The following is a 26,229-nucleotide window of genomic DNA, read 5'->3' on the forward strand; positions in this document are numbered from 1 at the left end:
CTCCCCTCCATTTTCCTTCCTTCTCCCTCTTCTCAGAGGGCTACACACATAATGCTTTGACCATTGGGTCAGAGTAACCTCTGTACAAAACGGAGCTCTTTGGGACTAGGCAGCAAAGCAAAAAAAAAAAAGATATTTCCTTCCTTTCCGTCAACCCATCCAGTTTACCATGTCCAGCCTTTAGCCAACCTGCCAAGCACCCAGAATTGCTGTCACTGTACTTTCCTGTAGGATACAGCAGCCGTTCACCCACCCAGGCCCCACTCCTCACCTCTCTGGAAGCTTCACACACACCCAGGTCTGCACCTCACTCCCCTTTCTGCCAGGTTCCTCTTCCTGGGCTTAGGAAAGGCAGCACCAAATAGGCAGCTGGGATGTGAGAGGGCATTTATAAAGCGTCCCATCCCTCCCCCAGCAATCAGTGAGGTTCACCTGTGCCCACTCCTTCACCCCATTAGCAGTGAGCAACTCCAGCTGTGCCAGTAATGGTGCCTGCAGAGCCAAGTGGCCGCCCCAGGGGTCAAAGCATGAAATCCCTGTCAGAAACTCGAGTAGTTCACACACACCCAGGTGTGTGTGAAGCTTCCAGAGAGGTGCCTGGGTGGGTGAATGGCTGCTGTCTCCTACAGGAAAGTACAGTGACAGCAATCCTGGGTGCTTGGCAGGTTGGCTAAAGGCTGGACATGGTAAACTGGATGGGTTGATGGAAAGGAAGGAAATATCTTTTTCTTGGCCAGCCTTCATCCTGCTCTCCCCAAAAAGTTGCAATTTTATTTTCTATTTAAAAAATAAAAAAATAAAAAGAAAGAAAGAAATCCATGTGACTCACACAGACCTCTGCAGGTGTCACAGTGGGCCCTCGGCTCCCCCTTGGGGAACAGCTATGGGCAGCGCTCCTGCTTGGAGCTCCCAGGCACCCACCCACAGTGAAAGCATCAGCCGCACTCCCAGCGCTGCTCCCATGGCCCCAGCAGCATCAGCAGCATCAGTGAGGGGTCTCTGAGCCATGGCAGCCCCTCGGCCACAGCTGCTCATAGGGTGAGAGTGAGGTTCTGCTGGTGCCAGATCAACTGCATCAGCTCCAGGTGCAGATCAGCAGAGTCTCCAGGTAGAGCGGCCAAAGGTAACGTTCTTTATCTGCACCTCATGCTCCACAGATACTGAATATCAAAATGCACCTCTATACACTCCTGTTACTAAGTGCTCCTTAGAGATTAGAGCACTGCTCCTCCTCAGTACCATCTTCTCTTTCCCAGTAGAGCAGATGGACACGATAACTTATCAGGACCTTCCCACGTGCTGTTCATCAGTAATAGCACAGGGACTTATCGACTCACCTCACATCAGCATGTGGAATATTTAGGGCTATTCCTGAGCTGGGCAGGAGATAACATATTTATCAAGGAACCCTTTGACCCCTCAGTGCCTGGCAGGCCTCTATATCCTCATGGAGAGGACAATACTGGGGGGATGCTCAGGGGTACCAAGGCCAGGAAGGGAGAGCCACGGGCAGCACAACTCATCTGCCCACCTCACCCTGGGAGAGGACATGCTGGGGGATGAGCCCAGGCAGATCTGGGAACCGAAGGAGAGATGGTTGAGCTCAGTGAGGCAGGGGAATGGCACAGCAGTTGGGTAGCAAAGCAGCCAAGGACTACATCCAGAACCTGAGCAGAGAGAGAGAGATGAGCAAAGACACAAAGGTTGAAAGTTCAAGCCCCGGGGACCCATGTCAACCTCTGTTACATAAGCCTAGAAAAGCCTTAAACTTGGTTTTGCTGAGAAAGGAGTCGTCAGCAATGATAAAACCCCAGAGAAGCCATAAAAATTACAGACGGTGATAAAATGGGATGTCAGCACAGCAGAGCTTCGCAGCAGGCGATGGGACCGGGGCCGGCGCTGCAGCACGGAGGGGTCCCCATGGGGAGGGGACGTGGGCCGCCAAACGTGGTGACAGCATCCTCCTTTGGGCTGTTCCAGCACATCCCATCACCTCGTTCTGCTTGTGGCAGAAAACTCATTCATGCTTCAGCAACAGGAAGAACCTCACATCACAGCCACGAGGCACCGCGGATGGAGGCACAGATGTGGTGTAGGAGGGGGGAAGAAGTCCCAGCTAATCCACTCCAGCCAGACAAAAACAAAGAGGCTCCTTCTGATACGAAGTCCTGGCTGAAGCCCTGCACCCGATCAGCTATTGCAAGATTAGATAAGAGCTGAACTTAGTCCCCTCCTGCATATATTAACGCGAGCTCCGGATGTCTGCACTACCTCTCCTCAAGGGCAAGATGATGTTTGCTTCCCTGGTGCTGCTGTTTGCTGCCTTCCCTGTAGCAAAAGGCAGCCCTGTGCCACACGCATCCGGCCGTGACAAAGTCCTCCTGGTGTCCTTCGATGGTTTTCGGTGGGACTACGACCAGGACGTGGACACCCCCAACCTGGATGCGATGGCTGCAGAGGGGGTGAAGGCACGGTACATGACCCCCGCCTTCATCACCCTCACCAGCCCGTGCCACTTCACTCTGCTGACCGGTGAGTGCCACCGACCCGCAGAATGGGAAAGGGCAAACGAGGGGTTGGGTGTAGGACAAGTTACTGAGCCAAGCAGGCGGCCCACGGACCGGCCTTGAAGGCGCCCTGAGCTTTAGCACATACGTGCTGTGGAAAAAAGAGCTGAGGTGCGTTGAGGTAGAACTGAACCTGTGCTCATCGGAGGTAAATGGCATCAGACTCAGCCGACAGCCTGCTTTGATAAGGGAAATGATTTTTTAGACAAGGGAGATGCAGAACATCTCATCTTCCCGGACTTCAGCAATGTATTTGATACGGTGCCTCGTGGGAAATCATTAGTTAAGATGGAGAAGATGAAGATTAGTATGAAATCTCTAATGTGGGTAAGTAACCGGCTGTGGGAAGGCAACAGCAGGTAGTGCTGAAAGGAGCGCCGAGCAGCAGGGAGGGCAGCAGGGGAATTCCTGCAGAATCAATGCCAGAGCCAATCTTATTTAAGATTTTCATTAATAACCTTGGCATAAAAGAGTGGTGCATGCTAATGAAAGCTGCTGATGAGGAAAGGCAAGGGAGGGATGTCGATACAAAGGAGGGCTGGGACGTCACGCAGAAGGAACTGCGCAGCCTTGAGAAGCAGGATAACAGAAGTAGCGTGAAATGGAACAGCACAAAGGGCCGGCCTTCCACCTGCAGCCGGGATTTGTGCTTTCTGCTGACCTCGTCCGTTGTGAACAACAACAGAAAGCGAAAGAGCAAAGAGATGGGTTCAACACGGCAGAAGGGTGAACCCTAAATGGGGTGGAAAGAGCAGGAAGCACTGCAGGAGGGATGAGAGCCCCACAGAGGGTCCTGGGATGCTCCCAATGGCTGGGGAGCCCCACTGCACGCTGAGCCCCACTTGCCCTCACCCCATCCATCTCTTCTGACAGGGAAATACCTGGAGAATCATGGCGTCGTCCACAACATGTGGTTCAACACCAGCACTGGGGTGAAGCTGCCCTACTACACCACGCAGGGCATCGACAGCTGGTGGGACAACGGCAGCCTGCCCATCTGGATCACGGCACAGAGGCAGGCAAGTGGGGCTGCTGCTCTGCGGCTGTGCGCTCCAGGCGACGGGCGAGCCACGATCTCTAGTGGCCAGCAGCTGACTTCCTTGCTGCAAGCGACAGAGCTAATTACAGCAGCCAAAAGAAAATTAAATCCCCAGGCAGCGGCAGGTAGAACTGTGATCGTCCTATTAAAAATAGAGAAAAATTAAAGGTGCGTTTCGGCTTTATTAAGATGTTAATAAAAGAAGTTATCTACTCGCTCATTAAGAAGAGCCCAGCCAGCAGACTGAGCCCCCACGCTCTGCAGTGCACTGGCCTCATCTCCTCAGCCTCACCCAGGGGGGCTGTGCAGGGGGCTGCTCCCCCCTCACCGAGGGCTGCAGAAAGGCTTTGGATCTGGCTATAAGGCAGGACATGAGACCTTGCGCCAGACACAAACCTCTGCTATGTTTACCTGCCAAATTGGACCCGTTGACTTCAGGGTGAGTGCTTGCGTGACTGCAGTAAAGCACACCTTAATGCTAGCATGGTACAAACAGGTCAGTGTGTCTGAAGTTATCGCCAGCGTTGCTAACGTCATGAGAGAACCAGCAGAGAGGGAAGGGCAGGGCTTACAGTCAATCACTCTTAACGGGTGGTGAGCAAGAAAACTTTGTTAGAGGCAGAGGTAGACATCAAGGGGCTGAATGAATCAACCACATCCATGGGCAGCAGTTGTACTGACTGAGTTGTACTGAGTGAGGCAGAGTGAGTTCAGCTGAGTTCACATAACATCTTCACTAACAGGGTTTAAAGACAGGCTCCATCCATTTCCCCGGGACAAAAGCAAAATATCAAGGAGAAGAAGTGAGCCTGAAGCTGGTGGAGCCTCCCCTGTTCAACTACAGCAACGAAACCGTTTGGAGACAGAACATTGACACTGCCATGGAATGGTTCACAGTGAACAACCTGGACTTCATCACTCTCTACTTTGGTGAGCCAGACTCAACAGGACACAAATACGGCCCCGAATCCACGCAGAGGAGGAACATGGTCAGCCAGGTGGACCAAACCATCGGCTACTTAAGGCAGAGGATCAGGGAAAGCGGCTTGGAATCAAACCTCAACCTCATCATCACATCTGACCATGGCATGGAGACGGTCATAAAGAGCGACGAGATCCACCTCCGGAATGTCGAGAACTTCACATTCAGTGACATCCAGTTTGAACTCTTAGATTACGGACCCAACGGGCTGCTGATACCAAAAGAAGGGAAATTAGAGCACGTGTATTCAGTCCTGAAAAATGCCCACCCGAAGTTACACGTGTACAAAAAAGAAGAGTTTCCAAAGAGATTCCACTACGCCAACCATCCCCGCATCACCCCGCTCTTGATGTACAGTGATCCAGGATATGTGATCCATGGGGTAAGATGCACGTGCACACACTTTACAGCCTTTCTTGGATCTGTCTCTTTCTTCCTCTCCTCTTCACAGCCCATCAGAACCTACCTGGCTTTACGCCTTCGTTTTGCCCCATCTCCCCACAGATGGGTGGTTATACCCTGAGACTGCAGAACATGGGGACCTGGAGGGAGGGAGCAGGCAGGGCACGCTGCCTCCATGAGGCCACGCTCCAGGGGGCTGAAGAGCTGGGACACTCACATCTGTCTGCCTTCCAGAGATACAAGGTGCAGTTCAACACGGGAGAGCACGGCTTTGACAACGAAGCCATGAACATGAAAACCATCTTCCGCGCCGTGGGGCCGGCCTTCAAGCAGGGGCTCATAGCGGAGCCGTTCGAAAGCGTCAACGTCTACGCTCTGCTCTGCGAGCTGTTGGGCATCGCGCCGGAACCTCACGACGGTTCTCTGGACGCCACGAGGTCGATGCTGCGTGAGTCCCCCGCGTCCCCCGCGTCCCATCGAGCCCCGACGGCGCGGCCGCCCCGAGCCCCGCATTGCCGCACGGACAGCGCCACCTAGCGGCGCCTCCCGCGGCACCCCGGCAGGAGCGCCCCGCGCTTCGCTTCCCCGCACAGCCCCGCTTCCCCGCAGCAAGTCTGCCCTTCTACATTTCCTTCTAAATGCCTACAAGTGGCCCAGACACCAAAAGCAAGGCTTTATGCTGGCGGCAGAGGTCAGGAACAGGAGGTTACGCGGCCACCTCCCGCCTGGTGGCTGCTCTCTGCACCAGTCCGTGATAGAGCTCAGCCACCAGGGTAATGCTGCACTTTCGGCATTGCAGGTTCCAGCGCTCCTCTCCTTGCTGTAACAAAGCTGCCAGTGATGCTGGGAATCGCTCTCATCTTGAGCTGCTGGGGAGGAGCATACTAACCCCTACCAGAGGTAATTACTGTACGGCCAGAAAGCTCTGTGCAGGTGCTGCCTTCTTTAGGCACGTGCTCTGTTTGCTCTTCCTTCCTTTGGGCACTGCCCACCAGCTGCATTCTGCTGAGCACAGGTTTCTGAAGTGCACAGGTCCTCAACTTGCTGCACAGAGCAGCAGTACCACCACCAATCCTCCTGTTTACTTGTCCCCCTGCCATGCAGCCTCTGTGAGCTGCAGATATTTGTCTAACCAAACTTTCTGGCTTTATGGCTTATAGTGAAAAAATGGGCAAACAGAACCCAGGTACCCCAAGCCCAAAACCCACAGCACACGGGAGAGGCTCTGGCTGCCGTCCTGCAGAGCCATACCCACAAAATTTTGCCTACCAACAGCTCTCACCCTGGGCTGTAGATGCTGCTCTTGGAAGCTCTGGGAGAAAAATACACCAAGCTTTAATCCTTGATGTTTTTTGGAGAGACAGAGTCAGGACACACCAGATCACAGCAAACACCCAGGGTCTGTGGTTCACAAGTCCAAGACCACGCAGACTCTGTGCCCACTTGGGTCAGCCCTGCCTGGTGCTGCTCTGCACAGGGCTGATGTGCCGTGGGTGCATGGGGCCATTATACAAGGCCAAACTTTTATCCTCTGCAGGAAGCAGCCCAGGATCTCTCCCAGGGGCTCAGGGAACAGCACAGCTCTGCAATCTCAGGGTCCTTGGCTCTGCCCTTCTGCCTGGGGCATCAGCATGGCAGCTGCCCCGACCCCGTCCCAGATGCTGAAGTGCCTCTCCCCAACTCTGTGCCTCATCTCAGGGGCTCGATAAACATCTGTTGCCATAGAGATTTGCTCAAGCTGCCTTCCCTGCGTTGGTTTCACCCAATAAGATGAAACAAGAGACGCACGCTTCACTCAGAAGAAAAAAAAAAACAGGAAGAAAATGTTTGGCTTGAAACCATATTGGGGGTGAGGGTCAGACCGGCAGCATGCAGAGCAAACAGTCCATTAGGCAAACAATGGGGAGGCTCTGCAAGGGGAGCCACATGGGCCGGCACTGCAAACATTATTTAAAATAATATCAATACAGTAACTTTGAAAGTAATCCTGCTGTGACCTTGGGGCTTTCCACCCTGGGAAGAGGCAGCCAGGGCTGAGGTGACACTGCTGGTCCCAGTGACCCCGTGGAGCTGACGGCCAAAAGAGGCACAGCGGTGCCAGGGTCCCCATGTGGCCACAGTGCAGAGCAGAGCACAGTGGGAGCCTTCGTGGTGTGACCCCTTACCTAAGGCTGGGGTTTGCCTCAGCTGTGAACTCTGCACAGGGCGATGTCCAGCAGAAAGCCCTCCAGAATGGAGGCTGAGCGCGGTGCCGCCCCAGTGAGCGCAGCGCCGCCGCAGCCCCGAGTCTCTGTTTCGACTTCGAGCAGGGGTGAAAAACGAAGGAAGCGTCGAATTTGCGTATTTGCATCAGAAGACACCCAGCCCCGAGCTCGGAGCCAGCAGGAGCAAGGCTCGCTCCTTCCCCATCCCCCGGGCCGCGATGAAGGAGGAGAGCGGGAGGCCGAAGGACGCGGAGCGATGCGCTGCGCCCGGTGCGCGTCCCGGTGCAGTTCTGAGTGCCGGCGGGCGGTGGCCCCCGCGCCGTGCTCAGCTGCCGGTAGCGGCCCCGCACAGCCCCGCACAGCCCCGCTCCGCTCCCGCAGTGCCGGAGGAGCTGTGAGAGGCCCGGAGATGATGGAGGTGTGGGGGGAGCTGCGCCCAGGTGCTGCCCGAACTCGGAACGATTCCCAGCCCGGCTTCTCTTTACGCAAACTCCATAACCCGAAGCCGTCGGCAGACGTTGTCCTTGCGTCCTTCCCAGCCCTTCCCTTCGCATCTCACACCTCGCACGCATTCACCGCGCGACATTTCAACCCCGGCCAACAGCCAAACCCCCGCCTGCAGCCGCTCAGCCCTGCGCTGTGCCTCCCCCTTCCATCCCCACGTAATTCATTCCCCACCACCCCCCCCCCCTCCCCAGGGCTGAGGGTCACGCAGCAGGGAGAGGCCTGTTGTGCATTGCATCCCAATTTGCTATGCATTTCCACACCATTTGCTCCCCTTTCTTTTTCCCATACTAGAAAGATGCTTGCTACCCAGGGGTCCAAACTGCTCCAAGATGGTAACATAACAACAAACATCGACATACATACATTTATGTTCTTTTGGCACACACGGTTTGCAGGAAAACTACTGCTCTGGGGGACGGCCCACACCCCTATTGCCCCCACACCCCACCACAGGACCCAGCAGCAGAAGCTCTCTGCTGTTCCATGTCACACAGCTGCACGGTTCCATCCCCATCTGTGCTCAGCCTGATGCTATGCAGACCTCCATGCCTCAATTCCCCGATGCTTTAGGAAAACCAGCATTTGCCCACAGCAAATACGGCCACAGTGGCACACACCTCTCCCCCTCCCCAGTCTGACTCTTTGAAGCCAGGGGAGTTTTGTGCCCTTGGCACACCCCCATGTCATGCATGACGTCGTGGCTGCCCACCTCCATGCAGGTGACAGAGCTGTGGGCTGTGGGAACGACCTCACAATGTTGATGGAAGGAAAAAAGAAAGCCAAGCTGGATTATTTGATATTTTACCAATGGGAATGTAACTGCACCTTCAGCTTCCGAATGCTGCAGTGTGTTCCTATGGGCTGGCGAGCAAGAAAGCAAAACGCCACGCTGCTTCACCTCTGTGAAAACAACTTGCTGTCCAGAAACATCCACACTCTTCTGAAGCCCACTGCAGCATCCTGTAATCCACCCCACCAACCTCACCCCAAGGTTCTGCTCTGTGGGTGCAGATGCTCCTCCCTCACCTGAGCACAGCGCAGCCCTGTTCACCACCACGGCCCCCCCACGCATGGCCCATATTTGGGAAGAGCTATAAAATTATATTCCACCAGGTCAGGTCATGGCTCTGCATCTCTTTTTTAAGGTGCTCACTGTCCTGATGCCATCAGGCACACGTGGTCAGATTTGTCATTTGACCACACAGCTCCATCTTTGGAGCTTAAAGCCATCCAATAACAGGAAACCTGGGACTGAGCTGAGGATGCTGGCACCCCACACCAGCCACCATCGAGACAGGGAATGCCGACGGAGCAAATCCCCACACAGGGTTGGGATCACTATGGGGTGACCCGCAGTGCCAGGGGGGGGCACTGCAATGCAGAGCACGCAGCTCCCAGCTGTGAGGATGGGACCCAAAGGTCTCTAGCTCAGCAAAGCGACAGTGGAGCAACACAGAAGTTTTCCCCACTGATGGCAAAGGGAGCTCAGTTCAGTCGGTGTGGGACACACACGGTGTGCTGGGATGCACAGCATTCCAGGAATGTGGGTTGTGGAAACAAAGGGATGGCGTTGGTCAGGAGGGTCACACAGGAACAACAGCTCATCCAACACAGCACTGCAAACACGGCACACGCTCAGCCCCCATGCAGACCCAGAGCTCTGCTGCCACCTCCCTGCCTCAGCTTCTCCCAAGCTCAGGCAGACAAAGCACCAACACCCAACCCAGCCTCTCCCTCGGCGCTCTGCGAAGGAAGAAACCCATTATCGCGTTTTTGCATCCTGCAGAGGAGCTCAACAGCACCGACACTGAGATGAGCCAACCCTCAGGAGGGAGCCCACCCAGCGCTGCAGGAACACGGGCTGATTTCCTCGGCGTTCTTATTTCCTCAGGCTTATCGTTCCCTCGGTGCTCCTTGACAGGCAGTTCAGGCCCTGCACATCCCTGCCCAGTGCCAACACAAAGCAGCATCAACGCCAAAGTGTGCAGGATGGAAACTCTCACATGGTCGTTTTTTCCTTTGCACACAAAGACCAGAGCCGACGAAAACCAAATTAACTTAAAAAAATTAAAAGGTGCGGTGCTGGCTCTTATATTTCTACATCACTTTCGGCTGACAAAAAAAATAAATAAATAAACGCTTCTAACCATTCTTCTTGTCAGCGAACATCAACAGCCAAAAGAAAACAATCAGCTGTGACACCACCCGACGTCGGCTGAGCACCTGGTGGGGACGCAGCGCCCCGACCTCCCGGCAGCTCCGTCCCCTCCCTCCATGCAGCGGCACGCCGGGCCCGGAGGAGCGCGCAGAAGGGATTCTGACGCCGGTATCGCTTACCCGACACGGGCGGCCCGGGTTGCGGGCGGGCGGGACACGCCATGGCCCGCTCAACCCGAGGCGGTCGGGCTGCGGAGGTTCCTCGCCCCGTGGCTCTCCCGCACGGTTATTACCCGCAGGCTCCGGGCCCGCGGCTGCGAAATCCGCGCGGTGCTGACTCATCTCCTCCCATGCCCGCAACGCACCGTGTGCCGCTGCTCCACGCCCCCCGCGCTGCCCCGCGTCGCTCAGTCGCGGGGAACGAAGCCGCGCCGGGCGCTGCCGGGCTGCCACCCCCCGGTGAAACGCGGTTCGCTCCCCCCGCGATGAACCGTTCAGAGCCAGAACCGGTGGCAACAACACAACTCCGGTTCACCGCGGGGCCGGGCGTGTGCGGAACGCCTCCGGCCCGGTGGGTTCCCCCCCCTCTCCGGATGCTCCGAAAGGCGATACGGGACCGCGGGGTCGGTCCGGCTCTCGCCAACCCCAGGCGTGTGCGGGGACGCCGCGGCATCTCCCCCCAGCCCCGCGCCGCCCCCCCGGCCCCGCGCCCATCGGAACAAAGCCCAGCGCCCGCTCCCGGTGCCGGGCCGAGCCGGAACCGCCCCATTGTCCCCGCGCTGCAGGAAGGGGAGGGGTCGCGCAGACAATGCCTCCCCCCACCCCCCGCCGGCTCGCCCCGCCCCCCGCTCTCCATTGGCCGGCGGGGAATTTGGGGAGCCCCCCCTCATCTCCCTTTGCCTTCCTCCCCCCCCCCATGGGGGCGCGCGCGCTGCATTGTGCCGGGGGGCGCGCGGGGATGGGGGGGGCGGGGGCGCGCGCGGCCGCCGTCGGGGGCGCGCCCGGGGGCTCCCCTTGTGTGTGTGTGTGTGTGTGTGTGTGTGTGCGTGCGTGTGTGTGTGTGTGCGTGTGTGTGTGCGGGGCCGGAGCGGGGCCGGCCGGCGCCATGGAGGAGCTGAGCAGCGTGGGAGAGCAGGTCTTCGCCGCCGAGTGCATCCTCAGCAAGCGGCTCCGCAAGGTGGGCCCCCCCCGCTTCCCGGCGCCGCCGTCGCCGCCGCCGCTCCCGCCGCTAACGCGCGTCTCTCCGCCTCTCTCCGCAGGGCAAGCTGGAGTACCTGGTCAAGTGGCGGGGCTGGTCCTCCAAGTGAGCGGGGCGAGCGCGCGGGGCGCGGGGTGCCGCCGCCCGGCCGCTTTTGTTCGGGCCGCGCCGCTCCTTTTGTTTACAAATAACGCTGCCCGGCCCTCCCCGTCGCCGCGTGGGGCTGCTCCCCCCTCCCGCCGGGCCGCCACCCCCTTCCCCTCCCGCCCCCCCGAGCACAAGCACCGATCGCGCGTCCCCTCCCGCCGGGCGACCGGGGCTGCCCGCGCTGCGCGGGGATCGCCTCGCGGTGCGGCGGCGTGGCCGCCCCCGGCCTGCCCGGCCCGGGCCTCTGCCGCGGGTTGGGGGCTCCGCGCCGCCGCTGCCGCGATGCTCCCGGCCCGGCCGTCCCTTCCCCAGCCATCCCCATTCCGTCCTCGGCTCCCCGCCTCCCGGCCACCTTCGTCCATCCGCGGCCATCCCCGTCCCCTGCCATCCCTTCCCCCTCCGTCCCCGGCCGTCTCCTCCCCGGCCGTCCCCACCCCAGCTCTGCCGCCGTGGGCGTCGGGTCCCCATCGCAGGGCTGCCCCACGACCCGGTTGTCCTCAGATGAACTCCCCGGGCCCGGCCGGTACTGGGGGTGCGGGGGGGGGGGGGGGGAGCATCGGTCTCCCACTCTCTCCCAGTGCGCATCTTCTGTTCCAGGCACAACAGCTGGGAACCCGAGGAGAACATCCTTGATCCAAGGCTCCTCCTCGCTTTCCAAAAGAAGTGAGCAAACTATAAATATTTCTTAACAAACGATAAAGTCAATTAACTTCTAATTGGCCACGCGTGCAGTGGAAGTTGTGGAAACAACAGCCTGAAGCTTCCCGTGCCTTTTTGTGGCCCGGCCCTTTTGTTCATCTCCTGAAATTACCGTTCAGGTCCACCTAGGACGCCTCTCCCAGGGCTGGGTAAACACGGAGGATTTATGGCCCTGTGCACAATATGTTTGTGCTCCTGCTGCACAATGGGCGCACGGCAGCGCCCGGCAGAGCTCGTGCTCCCATCCCACAGCGGGGCTGTGCCGGGGGGTGGCCTTGTGCCCGGGTTGCAGAGCGGTGAGAAAGGCACCGGTGTGTGTTTATGGAGGGCACAGCTCTGTGAGGAGTGAGGAATTGATGGGTGGGAGAAAATGGTGTCCTCTGCCAGAGCCGGGGCTGCTCCGCTGAGCCGAGCTGCAATTGTTCTGCAGCTATTATACAGCGGGCGTCAGGCTTGGGGCTAGAGAATAGCCAGCTGGCTGCAAGGAACGCAGCGCTGCCAAATATTTTGGCTCCGTATTAATAAAAAATCATTAAAGTTTATGATAGGATTTAATTACAGCTCATTTCTGGATCCTTTTTTTTTTTTCCCCCTTCACGGAAGGAAGCTGCCGGTTAAATCCCAGGCAGCGCGCTGTTCAATTAGCAGCACGCGCTGCAGCTCGGCGCTGCCCTTTTTAAATGGAGGAACACCACACAGCACAGGAACATCAGCAGTGCTCTTTGTGCCCAGCCTGCAGGGCTGAGGGTGGAGAGGTGAAACGAGCACAGGGGAAGGCGTTTGCTTTCACTCTGCAGGGGGGCCAGGCTGCTGCTTGCTGCAGAGGGGAAGCGCGGCTCTGAGCGCACCAACAAGGAAGGGCTCTGCAGACAGCTCGGATGCTTCCGTTTGCCTGTTCCCATTGTAGCAGGAAAAGCAAGAGTGGGAAAAGCTGCTGCTCAGGATGGGGCACGCTGCGGTGTGTCACTGAGCGCTGGAAACTTCTTGCTGGGGCTGTGTTGTTGTAGGGAATAGGGATGAAGATGAACAGCTCTGGGTGCAGAACGTTCTCAGGTCCCGGCGCAGAGCCATGTTGGGCACAAAGTTCTTGGAAAGCACCACAAAAAGCAGTGCTGGTTTTAGGAGGTGCCTCCAGAACCAAAGTGCCATGGCAGCCCTTGGGAAGGTGATGCATGCATGCACATGGCTCTGTGAGCACTTTGGGAAATGCATTGCAGCAGTCCATGCAGCTCAGCTCCATGTTTTATGCAGGGACTTTTCATCTCTCTGCCCGTGTCACAGGGCTCTGCTGAGCAGCAGAGCATCCTGTTGTCCTGACAGCCACCCTTGCTGGGAGATCACCATTTGTAGAGCCCTTCTCTTCATTTCTAATTCTCTTTTCCTCACATTGCATTACATAGAGGAGCTCAGTGCACACCGATGGGCTTGTGTTTCATTGAAAAGCTGCTTTTTATTGAGAAAAAAAAAGGGCAGAAGCAGGCTGGGCTTGTGGTGTGTTGTTTTGTTGTGCAAGCTCTGTCTTTAAGCAGTGCCTTCTTTCAGGGAACATGAGAAAGAAGTGCAGAACCGCAAGAGAGGCAAGCGGCCACGGGGCAGACCCAGGAAACACGTGGTGAGTGCTGGGGTGTCTGCAGGGGGACTCCTCTTCATCCCTGATCCGATGGGGTGTAGGAGATGGGAGTGTTCCCTGGCCCCTGTGTCCCACCAGCACCGCAGGTCAGCCTGGTTTCATGGCACAGGGAAAGAACCTGCTTGTCTGCAGTGCCTGGCTGGACGCTGCCGAGTGGTTTGCAGTGCCCACAGCGGTGATTCCATCATTTGTGGTGACTTTTTCCATGCCCCTCTCCATTTGCTTCTTAGGAACCAGAGATGCCTTCGAAAAGTAAGTCGAGCAGCTCCTCTTCCTCAACGTCTTCCTCCTCCTCCTCCTCTGATGAAGAGGATGAAAGTGACCTGGAAGCAAAGAGAGGTCCCCGCAGCAGAGAGACCCACCCGGTGCCGCAGAAAAAAGCTCAAATCCTGGTGGCAAAGCCAGAAATGAAGGACAGTTCCAGAAAGAAACGTGGGCGGAAACCTCTCCCCCCAGAGCAGAAAGCAGCTCGAAGGACCGTGAACCTGACAAAGGTGCTGAAGACATCCCGGAAAGAGGTGGGGGGCAGCAGCAAGCTGCTGGGCAAGCTGCAGCCGCAGCACGGCACACAGGGCACGGGGCTGGCTGGGCTGAAGGAGCCACCGGGTGCATTGGCCGGGCTCAGCTCCGGGGGATCCTCGGCAGAAAACATCCCCAGTGCGATGAAAAGCGGCTCCAGCAGCCCCAGCCGGGCCATCAGCTGGCAGAGCTCCATCGTGCATTACATGAACAGGATGTCTCAAAACCAGAGCTCGGCCGAGACCTCGCCGCTAGGAAGGCTGGCGCTGAAGTCACAGGCATCCAGCAAGAGCGGCTTAGGGCTGGACTTAAAAATGAGGAACCAGAAAGGAGCTGGGGAGGTGGGGCTGTCCATGCAGGGAGCCAAGACCACCAAGGTTCCTGGCAGCGGCACCGGAGGGGATCAGAAATCGGGGTTCACCACCGGAGCCCAAATGCTGCACAATGGCAGCAAGACGCCCACAAGCTCCTCTGCGCCTGGGGGGCAGCAAGCATCCAGCCAGGAGCTGAACCTCCAAGCTTTAAACCTGCAGAGCGTCAAAAACGGGCAGAGTGCAGCAAGTGGGAGCAGCGCGCCTCGCCATGCCTGCAGCGCTCTGCCCAAAGGCGCCACCGCAGCCGCGGGTTTGGGTCCTGCTGGGTCCAAGGGTGGCGGAACCAATGCCGGCTTGAACGCTGCCAATGTGGGAGACGGCAGCAAGAGTGAGAAGCAGGCACGCAGGGCAGGTGCTGGTGACAGGGACGTGGCCAAGGGTGGCACGGCCGGCGGGCAGGAGGGGCACGCGGCCCCCGAGAGCCGCAAAGCAGCCGCCCTGTCCGAAATGAGTACAGGCGACGAGAGCAGCTCGGACTCGGATCGGGATTCGGCTTCCTTTCCCAGCGTGGGTCAGAACATGTCTGTCTCCATCCAGACCAGCCAGGACTGGAAGCCCACCCGCAGCCTGATCGAGCACGTCTTCGTCACGGATGTCACCGCAAACCTGATCACAGTGACGGTCAAGGAATCCCCCACCAGCGTTGGGTTCTTCAATGTCCGGCAATACTGAGCCGGGGAGCCGGAGAGCAGGGAGACGTCCTTCAGCTTCCCTCACCCTTGCCCAGCTCTCCCACCAGGTTTTCATTTCTTTAGGTACTGCCCCACGGCAGGGACTCACGCGATGACCTCCTGCCATCAGCCCCGTGCCCCTCCACTGCAGGCAGTGCCAGCTTGGACCTGCAGCCCCTCACACCCCCAGGACCCACTGGGAGCTGATGCAGAGGGTCGGGAAAGGTGGTGAAGCCTGCACAGAAATGCCAGCAGATGAAGTGGGCCCTCCCTGCCTCCTCCGTCCATCCGAGCCAGTGCCACTGGCCAGGAGCAAAGGCACTGGGAGGTGACAGCTGGCAAGTTCTGAGCCAGGCTTCGCTACATGAAGTTCACTTGCTTTATGGCTTGAGATGCCAGTGTGCGGCACGGGGCTCTGGCAGCAGGGAGAGGGGCAGAGGGGAGGTGCCAGGCTTACGCTTGGGAGAGAAGAGGGCAGCTCTCCTTTTTCTGTGTGCCCCAAGCTACCAGAGCAGCCATGATCCAAACGAGAGAGCTCCCAGCACCTCAGGGCTGCAGGGGCTGCAGGATGGGGGTTTTTCAGGGTACGGGAAGCCCAGCCACCCCCCTGGGCCAGGTCAGTTCCAGTGACAGTGAAGGCCGCGACATCTCTGTTGTGGTTTCTAGCGGAGAAGGAAAAACTGTTTACATTTCTTCTTAAGGGAAAATCTTTTCTTTAGAGGGAGGGGCACAAACGAAATGCAGATGAACAGACATCAGGTCTGGCTGGTGCACTGCACAGCCCCCCAAACCACTCCTTGTCCTGGCACCACGTGCTCAGCAGCTCGCAGGGACCGAGCTGGGCAGTGCCCATCAGCCCTGTGTTTCCCAGGCTGTGAGGTGCCCACACTGCCTGGCACAGGAAGGGCAGCAGGGGAGCTGGTGGCATCCCACGGCCACCTCCAATCCTGTGCCAGCCCCTTGGGCTTGTAATCACAACCAATAATGGCTTTCCTAGTGAGTGAGGTCTTTTTCCCTGCTATAGATTATTGTTACGAGCCAAAATTAACAGCAGTAGTTCAGGCAGAGTTTAATAGCGTTTGGGGTCATTTTCGTTCTATTAATGCCAAACTCCTGCTCTGGAGATGGCACAAAGCCTGCAGCCTGCCAGGTCTGTGGGTACGCCCATGGGAAATGCTTCTGAGGCTCCGCTGTGCTCGCAGAGCTGGCATCTGGCATTGCTGCAGATGGCACTGCAAGGAGATGCCAGCACCTGTATCCCTGTAACACCTGGGGCTCCCTGCCCCACTCACCAAATGTTTGCTAGTTGGCCTTTGCAAATCCAAACTGAACGACCATGTGCCTTTTTGCAACCGTCCTTACTTCTGTGTCTGTGACACCACTCCTGCAACAGGTTTGTGCCTATGCAAAGCTGGGTGGTGCCAGGGTCCTGGGGACAGCTGTGACACCAGTGGGGGACACCCGGTCGAGCCGTGACGCCGTGTCATGGCTGCTCACAGGGGGAAGCCCATGGGGATGCTCCTACCTGGGGCATGGGGCTGCCGTCCCCACCGTCCCCGTGTCCCCTCGGTGGCAGCAGGTCTCTGCCATCCCTGCTTTTGCTCTTGTGCCTTTCTGCTCACCAGCCGGTTCAATTCCAAAGGTGTAAGGACGGTGAAAATTATCATCTAGAGTTTTGTCTTCATCCCATCCCACCCCCTGTTGCCATTTCTCTCCTGACCTCACGTGTGTCTGAGCAGAAGGTCCGTGCTGGAGGCTGCTTCCCATGGGGGGTCTCGTGGGACCAAGCGCAGCTTTGGTGGACGGAGCCACGTTCACCACTCAGTGCCATTAGTATTCAAGGTCTACCTTCCTATTTTTTATTTGGAGTTTGCTGCTATGGGTTTGAGTGTTCAGTTGTACGTCAAACAAGCAATTAAAGGTTTGTCACTTGGCATTTCTTAAGGGCTTTCCGACGTGGAAAGTCCTGCAGTATTTGTATATTGAATGGATATTTTCTCCGGGCATAATCTGGTTAAGGATGCTTGTTGTTTTCCATTGGACTGGAAGGAGAGGCCGACGCAGCCGCCGTCCTTAGAAGCTTAGTATATTTTTATATATATATTTTGTACCAAAAAATAAATGGAGTTGGCGGAGGGTTGGGGATGCTTTTGGAGGATTCCATCTGCTCTGAACTCTGATCTGAGCACGAAGGGCTCCGGAGGTGGAGAGAAGGGTTTTACTGAGAGAAGCTGAGGGATGGGTGAAAACAAACTGTTGTTGTAACTCACGATTTGTATGTTTTAATTAAAGAGAGAGCCAAATCATTCCTGTATGACGCTTCTGACTGCTTTCAGCTACAACTGCTTGTCTGCTTTTCTATACTGAGAACAAAAGTTGGAGATGGAATCGCCCAGGGAATGCTCAGAGGCTTTGCTGGGCGCTGTGGGGGCTCCCAGGGGCTGTCACAACCCCCCTCCCCCCCAGGCAGTCGGGTCTCCCTGTGCCACGGCACTCAGTTTCCTATGTGTGTCCTGTCCTGGTGCTTTGGTACCAGTGCTGCTTCAGACCCGGGATCTTTAGGCTCCTTGTAATTTATTGCCAGGAAAACACCAGGAGATGGCACGTGGGGTGGGGGGTTCTTTTTAGTTTTGCTTTTGGTTGTTTTTGTTTTAATGAGTATAACTTTTCCACTGCTCTTTTTTTTTTGGCAGGTCAGTGTTTTATTATTATTTTATTTATTGTCACTTTTCAGCCTGCTGTGGTCTCCGCTCTACGAGCACCGCCCTGCCCTGGGGGTACGGAAATGGGGGGGGGGGGGGGGGGGAGGGAGGAGGAGGGCGGAGCGGGGCGGCCGAAGGCTGCGGGAGGGATCGGAGCTTCTGCACTCCACGCTGAGCGAGGGGGGCACAGGGCTGAAGGGAACGGGGAGGTGAAACCGCCTCCCCGCGAGGAGCTCCTGCCCACCAGGGGAATGAGCGCGGAGCTGCGGGCTCTGCTGCGAGGCGGCTGAGGATGGGGATGGAGATGAGGGTGGGGATAGGAATAGGAATAGCGACAGGGATGGAGATGAGGATGGGAATGGGGATGGGAATAGGAATAAGGATGGGGATGGGAATAGGAATAAGGATGGGGATAAAGATAGGGATGGAATGGAGATGGAGCTGTGCCAGACCTGGGGCTCTCAGGTGCTTCGGCTCAGCACGACCCGCGCCCCACACGTGCTGGATCCGAGCACGGGCTGCCTGCGGAGGGCGCTGCGCGGCCGCAGACGAGCACCGGCCCCATCCTTCCATCTCAGCCGCCGCGGCGGGGCGGGGGGCGAGGCAGCCCCGAGACGGGCATTGCCCACGCCCAGCCTTCGCCGTCGAGGGGCCGCCGTCGGGGCGGAGAGGCAGCGCCGGGTTACGGGGCGGCGTCCGGGTTCGTCGGGCCGTGCCCCGGGGCTCCTCCGGCCGCGCCCCCGCCCCCTGCGGATCGTCCCCACCCCCTTCGCACCGCCCCGGCCCGGGGCCCCGCCGCGCCCGTGTGAAAGGGTCCCCCCCGCTGGGCCGGGGGAGAAAGGCGCCATTGTGCGAACCTTTCTCCCGCTCCTACTTGACACTCATTTTCCGCGCAAAGATGCTGACAGCTCTGATAATAAGGGGGTCTGCGCCTTTCACCCAGCGGAGCAGAAAAAGGAGGTTAATGAGGACACAGCTTTAAAAAAGAAAAAAAAAAATTAAAGAAAAAAAAAACAAAACAAAAAAAAAAAAACACCAAAACCAACTCTCGCTTCACCCCCAGCTACGCGGCCGGGGGAGATTTGAATACAAAGGCCGGGCTCAGTCCGGACACGGCCCCGCATCGCACCGCCCGCATCCCGCGCCGTCGGAGGGCCGATCCGTGCCCGTCGCAGCCGCCCGGCTCTCCCCGCACCCGGCCCTGCTCTGCGGGAACGGTGCGGGCTCGGACCCCGCTGCCCGCTCGAAGCCTTTGCGCCCAGCACGGCCGCACCCGGCCACGCACATCACCGCCCGCCCCGTCGGAGCCCCGCAGCTCCGTTGCCCCCCCACGGCTCCCTCCTCTGCTCACCTCCGGCCACAAACGGGAGAAAGACACGTTTCTATTTACAAAGTATATATTTAAACTCACATAAAAAGCAGGTCTCGTACGGACATTCACGGCTGGCAGAAGACACGTAAGTTAAGCTTCACTTTTCTGAGACTGAGATTTAGCCAAATCTTTGTTTGTTTGTTTTTATACAAGTCTTAGATTTAAATAATTCACGCACACACACCCCCACGCACACGCTCAGTATATACGTCGCTATATACATACACACATATACACCCACATGTACGGCTTGCTCTATATACGTGTTACACGGGGCTGCGGGAGGCAGAGCCCTGCCCCGGCATTTCGCACATTTCTCAGCCTTCAGCACCTCTGCAGGTGGAGGGAGGGAGGCTCCGTCCATCCTCAATCCCAGCCCGCAGCTGCTGAGCCCCAGCACCGATCCCAGCACACAAACCGAGGGAAAAAATCTCCATTTTACAAAATATGCCTCGGAACGAAACAAAACAAAGAAACAAAACAAACGACGACGACAACAAAAAAATAAAAGAAGTCACAGACACGGCTCCCTTTGTACAGTCAATACAGCATCCTCTCGCTACGTCATCTGACAAAGGCAACGGTCCCAAAAATGGAAGGGCAGAGGGGCACGGCCAGGCGGAGCGTGGCTCTCCCATTGGGCTGAAGGGAGGCTCCTCGCCGAGCCCCATCTCCCCACTGGGCCCCATGTGCTTTCAGCTTCTGTGCAGCCCCCAGACCAGGAAGCGTTGAAGAGCTTCCTCGGGCCAATAGGAAAGGATGGAAAAGGCCAATCTTCCCCCAACCCCAGGCCCTCGGGGGCTGCCGGACAGATTTGTGCTTTCGAACGGCCAGAGATGCTCAAATCAATGCGCGAGGACACGAGGACACCTGCTCTACATCAACTAAAAAAAAATACAACAGAACGGCCCCCCCCCCGACATCCCCAAACCCGGGTTCAGCTGCAATGGAGTTTAGAGGAAAGCAAACGGAGGGGGCAACGGGAGCAGAGGGGAGAACTGCTCCCCAGGCAGGGCCACCCAGCCCCACTGCCACGGCACTGCGGGGCTGCGCAGCCCTCGGGAGCCACGAGAGATGGGCAGGGAAATGCAAACACTGAAAGCCACCCCGAGTCAGCAGGAGCTGCTCCGCACAGGAAGATTCAGCCCCTTGGCTATTGTTTAACCAGCAGAAGAAAAGGGAAATATTTATTGTCTCTGAATGCATCAAGGTGGCTCTGGGATTTGTCAGGGATGTGGATATTACAAAACGTTGCACCGGGCGCCTTCCGACTGCCTGAAGTGAAACGTGGTGGGGAAAGGGGGGGAAAAAAAAAACCCACAACAATCCGCTTTCTATAGCAGCATAAAGCATCTAAATATGGGCAGCCATACGGTACCCTCCCAAACCTCTCTGGCATTTCAGGAATGTAAACAGAGTTGTTGGCTTTTTTTGTTTTGTTTTGTTTTTTTGGAAGCGGGTGGGGGAAAAAGAATCAAGCGACCAGACAAAATGAAAACAGATTCTCAGCTCAGTTCTGTCTCCCACAACTGCTGTGACAATTCTATTAAAGTGCATTGCAGTATCTCCCCTCTCAGGAACCTCACACGCAAACCTCCTCTTCCTTCGCAAGGAAAGGTAATTCAAGTTAATGCTCCACTAGAACGGTTTCAGGCTCTTTATGGACTTCTGCTTTTCCCCGCCCCGATGTTGCAGCCACTATTTGTTTTTAAATCTGGAAACGCCCCCTCCCCAGCAATACTGTCAATTCAAGTGCCAACTTCAGCCGTCAAGGGCAACAGTTCTGGATACAGCACACTTGATTGTACAAGCAACACCTTAATATCACAATCAAGAAATCCGGGGCATCTGACCCCGAGGGGGGAGTAACGCGTCCCCCATCACCATCCATAGCATCATATGGAAAATAATAGTTAAAAAAAAAAATAATAATTAAAAAAAAAAAAAAAAATCAGAACGTAATTTGCTATGAACATCGTTATGTACAGCGGCTCCTGCAACAGATGCGTGAACTCCGTTGGTTCTCAGTTTTATTGTCCTTTCTAAGAGCAACTGAGCAGTCACTGTTGTCTCCATTTAAATAAAACAACTCAGAGTTGAAATATATATATAGATATATATATAAGCATTTTCTTCTTAAATAACATATTTACATCTAATAGAAAATATAACTCTAGAGATAATCTTTCCAACGAAATGTGAGACGTGGAGGAAAAAAAAAAAAACCAAACAAACAAAAAGAAGAAGAATGAGGGAATGAATTTAGGACAGTTTCTAAATCCTCTCCAGGAAATTAACAAAAAAAAAAAAATCAAAATCAAAAGAAGAAAAGAAAAAAAGCCCACCAAGCTCTGACCAAGCTTTTGTCTGGATCTAGCCCGAAGAAAAGCCCCAGCACCACCACCAGCGGGAACTCATCGCTTCTCCTTAAAGAATCCTTGGTCCGTGCTGCTCTCCTTAATGGTGACGGTCAAAAAGTTAGAGGTCACATCGGTGACCACCACCTTCTCCAGGTTGCTGAGCGAGGGGCTCCACGACTCCTCCTCGGGATCCCCCAGGATCCGGGCCACCGGGATGCGGGCGATGAGGGAGGGCCGCCCTGCAGGGCCCCCGCCATCACGGAACAGCCCCCCCCCGGGGCCGGGCCCCACGGCTCCGTGCAGCAATTTGGGGTCCAGCCCGCCCGGCCCTTTGGGGTCCAGCAGGTCGGAGCGGTGTTTGGCCACACGCGGTGCGTAGGGGTCGGCGGTGCCCAGCTTGGTGCCCACCTCCAGGCGGTTGGGGCCGGGCACGGCGCCGGTGAGGTCGGGCTCTGGTCGGCGCGCCAGCTGGATGACGCTGTGTCCCGAGGAGAACTTGGCGGCCCCCGCCGCCTCCTCCATCTTCCTGGCCTTGAGGTAGTCCCCCACTTTGTCCCCCGGCTCCCCCAGTTTCCTCTTGGAGGCGTCCAGACTCTCCGCCAGCTCCTTATACAGCTCCTTCCTGGGTTTCGGGCCCCGTTTTTTAGGTGTCTCCCCGGGTTTCTCCTCCACCCGGAGGACGCGGTCCCGCACGCCGTCCGCTTTGGGCACGCTGCTGCTGCCGCTGCCCTGCGGGGTCAGGGCCATATTCCTGAGTCCTTCCCGTGCACGGGACGTGGAGCCCAACTCCTGCGGGGATCGCCCGGGGTACGGCACCCGGATCCCCCTGGATGAATCGCTGCGGAACTCATAGGTTTTGGCTTTGGCCTTCGCCTGGGCCTGCAAAGAAGACCAACACCCGTGAGTTCATCGCCCCAACGCCCAACCGCAGCCCACGGCATGCAGCCACCCCACACACAACATCCCACAGAGGGACCGGGGGCAGTCCGCTCCCCATTCCCTGCAGTGCTCCCACCTCACCTTTAGCAGGAAGGTTTTGGGCTTGGGGCCGCGCTTTTTAGGCCCGAATAGCTCCATTTCTCGCTCCCTAGAGGTGTCAAAAGAACCAAAGCTTCAATTCAGCATAGCTACAAGACAGCCACATATTTACAAGCGTAATGGCTACAGCTACAAAAGGCCTTGTACCTCTCCTCGAAGGCCGCGAGCAGCCGGGCATCCAGGATGTTCTCCTCGGGTTCCCAAGTGCTGTACCTGGGGGGGGGGGGAGGATGGGAGGGAGGGGCACAGTGAGAAGGAAAGGCATCAGAAACGAGCAATGGCAAGAAAGGAAGAACGAAAGAAAAAGGGAAAAAAAAAAAAAAAAAAAAAAAAAAAAAAAAAAAAAGAAAAAAAAAAAAAGCGGCACAGAGAAAGGGATCCAACTTTCCTTCCTGCTACAATGGGAACTAACAGCTACAAGGAGCCATCTCCCCAGCAGCCCCTAGGCTGCAAAATTGTGCAAACAGCAGACTTACTTCTGAGACCAGCCCTTCCATTTTACGAGATATTCCATGCGCCCCTGCAGATGCAAAGAGAGGGGAAATAAATAAATAAATGAATAAACGTGCACGGAGGGAACCCACGATAAATGCTTGCAACAAAGCTACACACGCAACCGCACGCCTGCAACCGACACACGCCTGCACCCCAACCCGCGTGTCAAAAACATGCGAGGGGGAGGGAGAGGGACCGGGGTGAGGGGGGGGGGAAGGATGGGAGCGGAAGGGGGATGGGGGAGGAGGGGGGGGAACGCAACAACAGGAAAAAAAAAAAAAGGTAGAAAAAAAAATGCGCGTGCAGCAGCCCCGCAGCCCGCAGCCTGCGGCGGGGAGGCCGGCGCACAACGCCCGGCACGCAGCAGCGCGGCACGCACGCCCCGCACAGCCCCGTGCATGCGGATGGGAGGAGGAAGGGCCGCCCCCAGCCGCAGCCGGGGCCGCCGGAGCCGCCGCTGCAGCGCCGCTCGGCCGGGGGAGGGCGCGGAGAGGGCGGCGCGGCCTGGAGAGGGGCTGCGGGGCGGCGCGGGGGCGGCGGGGCGGCGGCGGCGGGGGGGGGTGGGGGCACCTACTTTGCGGATGCGGCGCTTGAGCAGGGCCTCGGCCGCGAAGACGCGCTCCCCGACGGCCGAGAGCTCCATGTTTACGCGGCCGCTCGCAGCACACAGGCAGCCGCCAGCGCAGCCCAGACCATAATACTCCGCCCGCTGACGTCAGCGCCGCGGCCCCCCCCTTCCTCCCTCCTCCTCCTCCTCCTCCTCCTCCTCTTCTCCTCCTCCTCCTCCTCCTCCCCTCCGGGCCCCCCCCGCACTTGTTGCTGGCGGAGCCGGGTGGAATATTCCGCCCTCGCCGCATTGGCCCGGGCCCGGTGCCCGCCCCCGAAAGCCGCGCCGCCCCCCGACGTGAGCCGCGTCCCGATGAGTTCGGGGCGGGGCGGCAGCGGGGTGGGGTGCGAGGGGGGGACGTTGACCCCCCCGCGTCCGCCCCGCCCGCTCCGACGGTGCCCCCCCCCCCCAGGGCGCAGCACAAAGGAACCGCCGCCACCGGGACGGGATGGGGCGGAGCGAGGCGGGGCGGTCCGGCCCCTTCGAGCGCACCTGAACGGGGCGAACCCGAGGGGGCGGCCGGGCAGCTCGTAGGCCCCCCCTCAACCCCACCTCCCCGTGTGACAAAGAAAATGGGATTTTTTTTGTTAACGAAGCGCTCGCGGATTGCGTAAAAATCACCTCATTACGACCGCGCTGCCGAGGCAGCCAGGGGCCGGCAGAGTTCATCATCATAAAAAGCCATTGAGGGAAACAAATGGCCGCGCCGGGCCGTGCCAGCCGCGCAGCTGTTTCTGGTTAAGTTTAAATACTTTCCAACAGTTTGGGTAGTAAAAATAAAGTAGACCTCAACAGCCCATAATACGAGTTTCTGGTTTCCTCACTCCGGCAGCCCGCGGCTGCGTTCCCTGCTCAATCGTGGGGCATCGCGGGGGTGGGAGGGGTCCCAGTGCCACCGAGGCGGCCCCGGAGGGGATCCGGCCCTCCGAGTCATTGGGCCGGGTGGCACCGTGGGTCCCCTCCCCGAGGGCCCCACCGGAGAGCGAGACGGCGAGCCCCGGGGCACGGTCTTGCCTGCGGCGGGCGGGGAGAACCGGAGGGAGCGCAGCCAGGGAGAGCCGCGATGTCCCCAGGAACCGTCGGGGGAAGCTCCGGGGATGCCCGGGGGAGCTTCTGCCGCGTCCCGCCGAGAGAAACAATTCGCGACCAGGGATCGGCAGCTCAGCCCCGCGCTCCCCAACGCCACTCGCTGGTGCGCTGCTGCTGCCGTTGCGTCCACGCGGGGCGACGCTTCGCACGGTTCTGCCCCGACCCCCGCGGGCTGCACGCTGAGGAGCAGCGAGGCTCGCTGGGGCCGCTTTCACGCGTGGATGTCCCCGTGTTGGATGTAATCTCCAACGAGCCGGCTGCCAGTCAAAGAGATTGTGGCTTCTTTCGGATCCGGGAGCGGTGGAGCTCCGGTGCTGTTTCCATCCCGGGGACCGTTTTCTTCCGATGTTCCCGCTTGCCACAGCGGAGCTCTGCCGGCTCCCAACGGTCCCGTCCGGCCGGACTTCGACCTCCCACGGGTGTCATGCGGGCAACGGTTCCTCTGCTACAGGAGGAGCTCGCGTGGGGGCTCCGGGCTTGCTCAGACAATGCCAGGTGATGGAGACACGCGGCCCCACGGGGGGCTCGCGGGATCCGAGTGCAGGAACCCGGGACTGCCGCTCGCTGCGGGGCCGAGAGCTGGGCAGCTCGGAGGAAAAGCCGTGCAAGAGCCCCTCCACGTCCCGTCCCGCAGCGCGGATGCCACCGGGGGCAGCGTGGGAGGCGCTAAGGGGGGATCCGGCGGGACAGGTGCAGGGGATGAGATCCCGCTGCCGAACGGAGGGGAGGTTCCTGTCCCACGGCTCCATGCCATTGGGGATCCCCGCGGCACACGGGATTTGCATGGAGCCCCCGGGAGGAACCGACGCGAAGGGAGGAGGACGGGAGGGGACGGCGCAACCCCCGCGCCCTCCCCGGTTCCCGGCAAGCGGCATCCCTGGGAGATTTTCGTTAATATCGAATTAATCGTTGTTAATTAAGGCAGAGCGGCGGAGCGGGTCGTTAACCAGAGTGGACGCAGCGGCCCGGATGCTGTGTCTCGAAGATGCTGCACAGGGGAATGGCCCGCGAGGAGCGAGCGCTAAACCCGGCTGGGGAGTGTTGGGGGAGGGACTGATCCCGGGCCGCCGCTGCCGGTAACGCTGCGCTCTGCTGCTCGGGGCTTCGGGGCAGAACCCTTGGAGGGGCCGTGTTCGGTGGCCTCGGGAATGCCGCAGCCATGGAACGGCGTGTGGGTCCCGCAACTTCGCTGCCGGTGTACCCGCTGCCAGAGGAAAGCGCCGTCTCAAGGGTGCCCGAGGGGATGCGGAGAGCTCGCTTCAGCAGCAGGGTCCCACGAGGGACCCATGCGAGCACAGGGTCGCTGAATCCTTGAGTGCTGTGCAGGGGGCAGAGGGAAGGCGAGATACAAACGAGAACGGCGCGGAGAAGGCAGCGGGAAGCAATCGCCGCTAAGACGGGGCCCGACCCGACTCCCCGAAGCCGCGGGCTCGCTGGGAGAGGGGCTGCGGGATCTCGAGGGGTCTCGGC

At 58.2% G+C, this 26,229-nt stretch overlaps 3 protein-coding genes across 6 annotated transcripts; 2 read left to right on the top strand and 1 right to left on the bottom strand.

Annotated features, from left to right (window-relative positions):
- Positions 1-2,258: 2,258 nt before the first annotated feature.
- On the top strand, positions 2,259-9,660 carry ENPP7 (ectonucleotide pyrophosphatase/phosphodiesterase 7). Of its 2 annotated transcripts, none has more exons than XM_052687570.1 (6): positions 2,259-2,532; positions 3,441-3,586; positions 4,350-4,970; positions 5,225-5,438; positions 5,790-5,890; positions 9,488-9,660. In XM_052687570.1, exons 1-5 carry the CDS (start codon positions 2,259-2,261, stop codon positions 5,876-5,878), a joined length of 1,344 nt encoding a protein of 447 aa, XP_052543530.1. In that variant the 3' UTR covers positions 5,879-5,890; positions 9,488-9,660. The 2 variants fall into 2 exon arrangements, with proteins under 2 accessions (XP_052543530.1, XP_052543529.1); XM_052687569.1 differs by lacking the exon at positions 9,488-9,660 and adding an exon at positions 6,528-6,975.
- Positions 9,661-10,854: 1,194 nt separating this feature from the next.
- CBX2 (chromobox 2) lies at positions 10,855-17,402 on the top strand. The gene is made up of 5 exons (XM_052687563.1): positions 10,855-11,035; positions 11,118-11,161; positions 11,801-11,866; positions 13,445-13,514; positions 13,763-17,402. The coding sequence occupies exons 1-5, from the start codon at positions 10,964-10,966 to the stop codon at positions 15,095-15,097; spliced, it is 1,587 nt and encodes a 528-aa protein (XP_052543523.1). The 5' UTR covers positions 10,855-10,963; the 3' UTR covers positions 15,098-17,402.
- Positions 17,403-19,177: 1,775 nt separating this feature from the next.
- On the bottom strand, positions 19,178-23,773 carry CBX8 (chromobox 8). Of its 3 annotated transcripts, none has more exons than XM_052687595.1 (5): positions 23,638-23,773; positions 23,045-23,088; positions 22,716-22,781; positions 22,551-22,617; positions 19,178-22,409 (listed from the first exon to the last, which is right to left on the bottom strand). In XM_052687595.1, the coding sequence occupies exons 1-5, from the start codon at positions 23,704-23,706 to the stop codon at positions 21,585-21,587; spliced, it is 1,071 nt and encodes a 356-aa protein (XP_052543555.1). In that variant the 5' UTR covers positions 23,707-23,773; the 3' UTR covers positions 19,178-21,584. The 3 variants fall into 3 exon arrangements, with proteins under 3 accessions (XP_052543555.1, XP_052543554.1, XP_052543556.1); XM_052687594.1 differs by having other exon boundaries at positions 22,551-22,641; XM_052687596.1 differs by lacking the exon at positions 23,638-23,773 and having other exon boundaries at positions 22,551-22,641; positions 23,045-23,256.
- Positions 23,774-26,229: the final 2,456 nt, after the last annotated feature.

Source organism: Tympanuchus pallidicinctus, unplaced genomic scaffold (assembly GCF_026119805.1).
Source record: "Tympanuchus pallidicinctus isolate F22 unplaced genomic scaffold, pur_lepc_1.0 scaffold23, whole genome shotgun sequence".
NCBI lineage: Eukaryota > Metazoa > Chordata > Aves > Galliformes > Phasianidae > Tympanuchus > Tympanuchus pallidicinctus.

Bases quoted from the DNA above. Each gene is read 5' to 3' on its own strand.
- ENPP7 (XM_052687570.1), top strand. From the start codon at position 2,259: ATGTCTGCACTACCTCTCCTCAAGGGCAAGATGATGTTTGCTTCCCTG. The intron at 3,587-4,349 runs GCAAGTGGGGCT...CTTCACTAACAG, and splicing joins GGATCACGGCACAGAGGCAG to GGTTTAAAGACAGGCTCCAT. The intron at 5,439-5,789 runs GTGAGTCCCCCG...TCGGCATTGCAG, and splicing joins CGCCACGAGGTCGATGCTGC to GTTCCAGCGCTCCTCTCCTT.
- CBX8 (XM_052687594.1), bottom strand. From the start codon at position 23,706: ATGGAGCTCTCGGCCGTCGGGGAGCGCGTCTTCGCGGCCGAGGCCCTG. The intron at 22,642-22,715 runs GTACAAGGCCTT...GCTGAATTGAAG, and splicing joins CTCGCGGCCTTCGAGGAGAG to CTTTGGTTCTTTTGACACCT. The intron at 22,410-22,550 runs GTGAGGTGGGAG...TCTTCTTTGCAG, and splicing joins CCAAAACCTTCCTGCTAAAG to GCCCAGGCGAAGGCCAAAGC.
- CBX2 (XM_052687563.1), top strand. From the start codon at position 10,964: ATGGAGGAGCTGAGCAGCGTGGGAGAGCAGGTCTTCGCCGCCGAGTGC. The intron at 11,036-11,117 runs GTGGGCCCCCCC...CTCTCTCCGCAG, and splicing joins TCAGCAAGCGGCTCCGCAAG to GGCAAGCTGGAGTACCTGGT. The intron at 11,867-13,444 runs GTGAGCAAACTA...GCCTTCTTTCAG, and splicing joins CTCCTCGCTTTCCAAAAGAA to GGAACATGAGAAAGAAGTGC.